Here is an 8,209-nt window from a genome sequence, read left to right as displayed (position 1 = left end):
TGTGTGTGTGTGTGTGTGTGTGTGTGTGTGTGTGTACTGACTTGAAGTTTATTCTTTCTTGTAGGAAATCTTCGAGGAAGCCCTGGTCCTAAAGGTATCGGTGTGACTTGAGTCCTTTCCCTGCTCTCATTCTTACATGGAGGGAAGGGTACCCCCAGGAGTTAGAATGATTTCTCTGAATGACCTAACAGTGTTATGTCTATTAGGAAGCTAAGAGTTGACTTTCTAGTCAGATATCACAGCAGGGTTGGGAGCCTGGACAGCATCCAGAAGAATCCCAGTGACGTGTTCCCAAGTGCCCCCGACAGGGCTGGCGGGACCCATATCACTGTCCCCTTATCTTGACATATGCTTCACATATTGTCAAACAGCTGTGAAACCCAGGGAGAGAATGGTTCTTGGTTGTTACCCTGTCTCACAGGATTCTTCTTCCTGGTTCTAGGTGACATGGGAAGTCAAGGCCCTAAAGGTAAATACTCCAGAGAAAACTTACCCTAAACATTGTTGAGGTAGAGGACTAAAGAAGTCAGGATCAGATAACCCCCTCACGCTGAGAAAAGTGATTTAACAACCCATAGTCCATACATGCTGGGAGGGGAAGGCTTCCAGTCCCTTTGCCCCTCACAGGACACAAAGCAATTTCCCTTGATTCATTTCACTGAGAGTTTTGCAAATTCCAGTGTCAGAAGGGGCTCCCAGAAGACTCTGGGCCCCCTCCCAGAGCCTCTGATTAAGCAGGTGCAGATGGGTCCAGGAGCCTTAGTCTTTGTCACCACAGTGGATTCTGCACCCAACCTGAGAACCACCGCTCTAGGGAACAGGGCCACCTCTGTCCCTGTCCCAGTTCCACCTCACCCCCAGATCCCAGGCAGGAATTGCATACCTCCTCTTAGTAGCCTTTTATTCCTCTTCATCTCCTTCATGATTCCCAGTCACCTCCAACACCTAGAGCCCCTGCTACAGATCCACCTCCCTCAACCTGCAGCCCACACTCCTCCTGACCCTGATCAGGATGGGGACTGGTGGTGCTGGAGTCCCTGAACGGGCTGTGTCGGGTGAAATACTGGACTCTTGGCTGTATTTGAATATCAGGAAAACAATAATTTTCAATATAAGTATGTCCCAAAGAACTTACGGGGCATAACTATATTTTAAAATGTATTTATGAAGCTGAGTGTGGTGGTGCATGCCTTTAATCCTAGCAGTCTGGAGGCAGAGGCAGGCAGATTTCTGTGAGATCGAGGCCAGCATGGTCTACATAGTGAGTTTCAGGCCAGTTGAGGCTACAGGGAAACCCTGTCTCAAAGACAGAAAAAAAAAATGTATTTATGGTTTTATGTGAAATTGAAATGTAACTAGATGGTTATATTTGCTACCTGGAAGTTTACCTGAATCCCACCAGTGGCTTCCTTAGGGAATCAATCCATGTCGCCCATCTGAGATCTCTTTTTATCTCCACAGGAGACCGAGGCCTCCCTGGGACTCCAGGTGTGTAACTTCCACTGAACTCTGGTGCTGCTGGTTTGGGGCTGCTCTGTTCTAATTGCCAGCTTCCAGAGGAAACAGGAGCTGACATCTGATATGTATCACAGGTATCCCTGGGCCTCTGGGCCACCCTGGACCAGAAGGACCAAAGGGACAAAAAGGCAGCGTGGGTAAGAGCTCCCTTCTCCATTCACTTCCTCTCTCTTTATTAAGCATCTACTGTGTACCTGATCCTATTTTAGAAGACAGCAAAGAATACAACAGAGAAAGCTAGGGGTTACAGGAAAGTTGGGGGCAGGGAACTGAAGAGAGAGAGAGCCAGGCACAAGACTTAGGGGAAACATTCCAAGTGGGGAGGGGAGGCTGCCAAGGCCCCAAAGGCAGGTTCAAGAAACACCAGGATGGGGAGGCTGGGAGCTGGAGAGACAGAAGGGATGGCCATGTGGACCAGGAGAAGGATGACTTTTTCTCCTGGTGAAATGAGCAGCCACTTGCAGGTTTAAGCAGAGGCGGGGTATCATCTACACACAGGGTTACTCTGGTTCTGAGTGGAGCAAGGCTCTGGGTGCCAGGGAAGCAGCGGGGGTAGAGGGCAGAAAGAGGCTTTGGGTGGCTGTCACTCTGCTGAAGGAACCCTGTCTACAGGGTTTTTGGCTATGGCACATGACCCTCACTGTGAGGCTGGCTATTGTCATCTTTAGGAGATCCTGGTATGGAAGGACCCATGGGCCAGAGAGGACGAGAAGGCCCCATGGGACCTCGTGGTGAACCTGGGCCTCCTGGGTCCGGAGAGAAAGGAGACAGAGGTAAGAGGTGACTCCTTTACCAGGATTGACTGTATCCATCCTGCACACTCCCTTTTTTGGCAGCAGTGGAACACCTGCATGGGAGTTGAGGGGTGTTCTGTACAGGGCTTACCCTGTAGAGACAATGACTAAGGATAGACTGCGGCCAAGCTATTGGTCCATCCAGGACTAAGAAACAGGTTTTGATGTTTGGGACCCAGACAAAGAAGTCTCATCCTAGAAGGGTGATGTGCAGAGTGAGATCAAGATGGAGAACAGAGGGCAGGAGGACTGGGTGTGCAGCTAGGTGTGGAGTGACGCTGCAGGTCTTCCAGACTCTGGGGGGCCTGGACTCAGCAAGGCAGGAGACAGGAACGCCTGGGACACAAGTACTGAAGGGTGCTTGGAGGTTTCCAAATGAGCTCTTTAACCATGAGACTACCTTTATGGGGAACCTGAGGCAGGCACGAGGGATCCTCTAGCCGAAAGACTGTACAGGAAGCTTATATTTAGTCTCATATTCTCCTAAAAATGTTGCTGAAGCAGGCAGCCAGTATTTGCTGAGTGCCATCTAGGTGCCAGACTTCATGGAAAGTCAAGTCTGGGAGGTGGAGACTGAAGGGATTTTGCTGATAAGTGGTCTCACAGACAGGCCAAATGGACCCTGAACCATTGTGGGGTGGGAAGCATCCCCACAATATAATTGTCACTGTCAGGCTGGGTGGACAGTCAGACTGAAGAGGCTCTCTCAACATATTCCTTCCTCCATTTCTCCTCAGGAGTTGCTGGAGAACCAGGTCCTCAGGGACCTCCTGGTGTCCCTGGTTCTGTGGGCCCCAAAGGTATGTCAGGAATCCAAGACTGAACCACATTTAGAAAAATGGGCCCTGGGCTCCCCAAGAGTGTTGGCCAACTGCTCCAGGTCTGTGAAGGGTGATGGGCCCAGGTAGTGCTCCCCCACAAAGGAGTTCTTGGGCCTCAAGATTGGCCTACAATTTTTGGCCCCATAGTGGGGTAGGGGCCACATTTCTGTCTCTGTCACACACAGAATGTCATATGTGTGGACAACTCAGGGAGAAAGGGTTCCTGGTCACTGACTACTTGATGCCCTTCTGCCATCTCCCCTTCTAACCCCTGCTCTAGCTCCAACATCTTACTCTGACCAGAAAAGGATAGGGGGTCTCTGGACTCTATCCAGCTGCAGCCTATCCTAAGGTGCACCATGGGCATCCCTGGACGCTCTGGTGTGCGGCCCTGGCGAGGACCATACTGGCCCTTTGGAATGAGCTCCCTCCATTCTGCCTGCCCTTCATCCTGGGGTCAGTCATCCCAGCATATACTTAGCCTTCTGTTGACTGTCTCTTCTCTCCCTCTCAGGTTCCAGTGGCTCACCTGGTCCCCAAGGGCCCCCAGGTCAGTGTGCTGATTCTTGTAAATCGGTGCTATTTCTAGTACAAAGAAGGGAATGTTAAAGGGAAAATCAAATACTGCTGAAGCAAAAGAAGCTATTATAAAAAGAAGTTCTTGGGCATAAAAAGCTCGTCTACAGTGTCCCTTGGCAACTGAACATGGGTGCCCTGATGGGTCCTGTCCAAATTCATTCTGGCCTGATGTGGAACCAGAAACCTTCTTCAGCTTCATCAATAGGGAGTTCCCAGCCTGTCTGTTCCTTGTCCCATGAGAGCCAAAGGGCTCATGCAGCTGTCCTGAGAATCTTGAGCTATAGCCAGTGCCTCTGTCAGGGTCCTTTGAGGTGTTCTAATGCCAGGGCCTGGTGAGTGGCAGAGACAAGGAACTTGGAGCAGGGTGACTTAGTGGGAGCATGGGGAGGTGGGCAAATCTGTGGAAAGCAGCCCTTGACTTTTGCTCCAGGGTGTACATGCATCCACGTGTGTGCACAAGTATGCATGTGCGTTTGTCCCTTCCAAAGATGGAATGTTCATCCATCTGTGTGTTTTCTTCTGCTGGACAGGTTCTATGGGTCCCCAAGGACTCCGAGGTGAAGTGGGACTCCCTGGTGTCAGAGGTGAGTTGAAGAGATGATGAGGGAGACTGCTCACTCAAGGAGATCTGGGGGTTCAGGGAGGATCTGGTGGACCCACAAGCTATGTAGCTACCAAGTGTAAGAAGGGATAGTGAGGGAAATCAGTATGGAGGGGAAGACAGACAGACAGACAGACAAACAGACAGACAGACAGACATGGACCCTTCTTGGTCATCTGCTGCAGGGCTTTTTATACCAAGGTGTCTGTTTCCTTTTCAGGTGACAAAGGACTTATGGGACCACCAGGACCCAAAGGTATGCTGTTCCCACTGTTGGTCAGTCATCACCATGGTCTGCCCTGCTCCTAGGCACCCATACACAACCAGTGTGTGGGGTCCAAGACCATACATGACTCTGGCTCCTGGACACTCAGGCTAAGAGGGACCTGAGAGCTCATTCTTCTCTAGCTTCTAGAATGAGAGAAGCTGAGGCACAAAGAAGGGAAACAAAGTTCCCATATCATATAGCCATTGTTGAGTGGTCCTTGTGGTGTGAGGATACATATTCTGAGGTGTCTGCTTTCTAGTCTGGCCCTCCTTTGCCCAGGACACTCCTATGTGTCACAGCAGAGGCTGAGGGCATCTGCTCGCGGGTAGGAATTGCTTTATCAATGCCCTGACTCACCAGCCCCCTGTTGTAAGGCTGTATGTCACCCAAGGTGGTTGTTTTCCTTGCTCACAACTGATGGCTCCCCCTCCCCCCTGCCCCATGTTTGTTTTAGGTGACCAGGGTGAGAAAGGACCCAGAGGCCTCACAGGTCAGTCCAACCCAGGAATTTCATCTCTTCATGACTTTTTAAAATCCAGCAATCACTGAAGGTAGAAAAATATAGAAGGATGAAGCAGGATCTCTGTCTCAAAACCCTCAAAGACCTGGCAGTTCAGAAGACACATAGCACTTGGAACTGGAGAGATGGCTCAGCTGTTAAGAGTACTGGCTGCTCTTGCAGAGGACTTGGGTTCAGTTCCCAGCATCCACATGGAAGCTAACAACCACCAGTGACTCCAGTTCTAGGGGATCAGATGCCCTCTTCTGGCCTGCACAGGCACTGGACAACATGCATGCACTGTATATACATGCAGACAAAACACTCATACACATTTGAAAGAATTAGAAGAGCCGGGCCTGCCTGGTGGTACATGCCTTTAATCCCCCGCACTTGGGAGGCAGAGGCAGGCGGATCTTTGTGAGTTTGAAGCCAGCCTAGTCTACATAGCAAGTTCCAGATGAGCTGGGACTACAGGGAGACCCTGTCTCAAAAAGACTAAAAAAAAAAAAAAGAAATTAGAAGCAGCAATGAAAAGATTAAAAAAACCATGGATGGCGGCTAAGTGTGCATCGAAGCACACAGTCCAAACTGTGTCTGTTTGATGCAAGTTTATAGTTGTTTTAGATTCTTTGGGGAAATTAATAATCAATTTCCAAAGAAGCAGAAAGTGTGCACCCTGCACCCCCTCAGCTGTTCCCCTCCTGCCAACCGCGCGGATTAAATGACACTGAGAGTGATGATACTTTGACCACAAAGGGTAGCTTTGTGTTTCCAAGAAAATTAGATACATACACATGCCTCCTCAGCTCAGCCATGCTTTCTGACTAAATCTGGACCTACAGTCCTGGGGGAAAAGAGCCAGGTGGTCCTGACCTTGAAATCAAAGCAGCGGTTGCCTCTCCTGGTTCCTTTGGGTGGAGAGGAAGTCAGCAGGGGCAGGAGTGGGACGATGCCAGAATACAAATGCATATTTTGTCAGTCTCCAATCAGCTGGTCCTTTGTCCTCTTTGTGCAGGGGAACCTGGCACGAGAGGTTTGCCTGGAGCCGTGGGCGAACCTGGAACCAAGGGTGCAATGGGTAAGAGTCCCAAAGAGGCAGATGCAGTGGGGCTGGTTAGCATGGCCCTGGGGAAACACTTCTTCTAAAGCTGCCTCTCCTGGCCCGCAGCACTACCCGGGTCTCTTTTTCAGGGCAGTTCTGGGCCAGGCGTCTTCCTAGGGGCCCTCTAGCTTCTGTTTTCTGGGAGTTTCTCATTGTTCTGGCATGGGCTTCTCTGGGCATAACCTACCCTGGCTACTGCCTGCTGGCTAAGGACTGACAAGGACTGAGGTTCTGTGCCCACCCCCAGTATCCCACCTGAGGGATAGCTTCAAAGCCAGATCCAGGTGGCCACCCTTTGACTAACTCTTACCAAGGTGCCTGTCATCCAGGACAGGGAAGCTTCAGAGGGCCAGGCCTCAGCAGTGAGCCCCACAGGGACACAAGCCCTCCCAATGGGGATGCAGCATCTTCACTATTATTCATTTAACCAGTCATTATTATGCATGGATGGTATGCAGGACAGTGAAGTCATATGCTTACTTCCTCGAGTGAAACAATGCTTGTGAGAGGCGACAGGGACCATGAAAGGGCCATGGAAGAACTACGGGGATATAGCTGAAAGAGACTGCTTACAGCTTGGAGGACAGAGGACGTGGTACTTCGGATGGTTCTAAAATTTTAGGAAGTATTTAGTTATGGTCAGTTTGGAAAACTATCCATGTAGAGATGACAGAGGTGGAGGAGTGAGGCAAGTCCTGAAGGGTCTCCACTTTGGAAGGAAGTTAGGAATAAGCTTAGAGCAGAGGAGACAAGGACCTGGGGGACCTTAAGTTCCAGGGTCTCAGGTAAATGATGCAGACACTTAGGAGCACCTATCTGTGCTCTAGTGGTGCCATGGGGATGGGGAGTCCTGGACCATTCCCAGCCAGCAGATGACAAATGCTGGCTTAGAACTGGGCTGGAAGAAGGCTGAATCCAGAGGTATCACAGACAGGGCTTCTGAAGTTGATGGCCACAGGGAGGACTACATGGGCCACGTACTCTAAGGCTACTGGGCAGGAGAGGAAAAGAGTCACAGAAATATCTCCAGGAGTACCTGACAGGCTTTACTTTTCTGCCTTACCAGGCCCCGCTGGTGCCGACGGACAGCAAGGCCCAAGAGGTTAGTCACTGATCTGTTGTCTTTAGCCTCATCAGCTGCTCCTGCCTCCCACATCCTGCCCTGCCCTTGCCCTCACATGCAGCCCCAGCAGGCCCTCCATCGTAATACCAGAGGGGTATGCAGTATGCAGAGATGCACACTGTCCTGGTCTTGGTCCCTCTTTCCAATCACCTGCCAGCAAGTCATTCAGGAAAACCCACTGGCACACAGGTGCTTTCCCAAGGGAAAAGCAGTCTCATCGGTCATGTTCTGTGCAGGTGAACAAGGCCTTACAGGGATGCCTGGAACTCGTGGCCCACCAGGACCTTCTGGAGACCCAGGAAAGCCAGGTAATGGGATGAGAGGCCCTCTGAGTATGTATACAACTTGGGCACACTCAGAAGCGTGCATCTTAGGGATACAGTTGGTTCATGGGTGCATGGTTGATGTGTGCATGTACCTACGTATATGCACAAGTGCACCCACATGTGGCCTGTCCCATTTTCCAGTGGCATCTCAGCAGAGAACCCATACAGCAGACTGCACTGTGTGTAATGGCTATGGGCCTAGCATTCAGTCACTGAGTCTGGCCATTTGGAAAAGAGAGTTTAACAGATGAAAGCAAGGGATTATAGAAAGGGGCAAGAGTGCTCTTAAAATTATAGACTTGAGGGGCTGGAGAGATGGCTCAGCGGTTAAGAACACTGACTGTTCTTGCAGAAGACCCAGGTTCGAATCCCAGCACCCACATGGCAGCTAACAACTGTCCGTAACTCCAGTCCCAGGGGATCCGACAGCCTCTTCTGACCTCCACAGGCATTGCACGACATGGGTGCACTTACCTACATGCAGGCAATACATGCATACACATAAAATAAAAATAATATATTTTTTTTAAAAAATTACAGACTTGAACTCTAGCTCCATACCTTGATCAAGCTTT

At 50.4% G+C, this 8,209-nt stretch overlaps 1 protein-coding gene across 1 annotated transcript in view; it reads left to right on the top strand.

Annotated features, from left to right (window-relative positions):
* Col17a1 (collagen type XVII alpha 1 chain) overlaps positions 1 to 8,209 on the top strand; it is a 51,017-nt gene that overhangs the window by 27,658 nt on the left and 15,150 nt on the right. Inside the window, exons 19-31 of the mRNA XM_008845701.2 lie at positions 65 to 94; positions 443 to 469; positions 1,462 to 1,488; positions 1,593 to 1,655; positions 2,187 to 2,291; positions 3,050 to 3,112; positions 3,648 to 3,683; positions 4,243 to 4,296; positions 4,534 to 4,569; positions 5,036 to 5,071; positions 6,099 to 6,161; positions 7,252 to 7,287; positions 7,545 to 7,616. Coding sequence (XP_008843923.1) covers positions 65 to 94; positions 443 to 469; positions 1,462 to 1,488; positions 1,593 to 1,655; positions 2,187 to 2,291; positions 3,050 to 3,112; positions 3,648 to 3,683; positions 4,243 to 4,296; positions 4,534 to 4,569; positions 5,036 to 5,071; positions 6,099 to 6,161; positions 7,252 to 7,287; positions 7,545 to 7,616 — 648 coding nt within the window. The remainder of the gene's footprint in view (positions 1 to 64; positions 95 to 442; positions 470 to 1,461; positions 1,489 to 1,592; positions 1,656 to 2,186; positions 2,292 to 3,049; positions 3,113 to 3,647; positions 3,684 to 4,242; positions 4,297 to 4,533; positions 4,570 to 5,035; positions 5,072 to 6,098; positions 6,162 to 7,251; positions 7,288 to 7,544; positions 7,617 to 8,209) is intronic.

This window comes from Nannospalax galili, unplaced genomic scaffold (genome assembly GCF_000622305.1).
Source record: "Nannospalax galili isolate Female #2095 unplaced genomic scaffold, S.galili_v1.0 scaffold161, whole genome shotgun sequence".
Classification (NCBI taxonomy): Eukaryota; Metazoa; Chordata; class Mammalia; order Rodentia; family Spalacidae; genus Nannospalax; species Nannospalax galili.
Note: the sequence above shows the minus strand (reverse complement) of the source record. Positions and strands in the feature narration are given on the sequence as shown.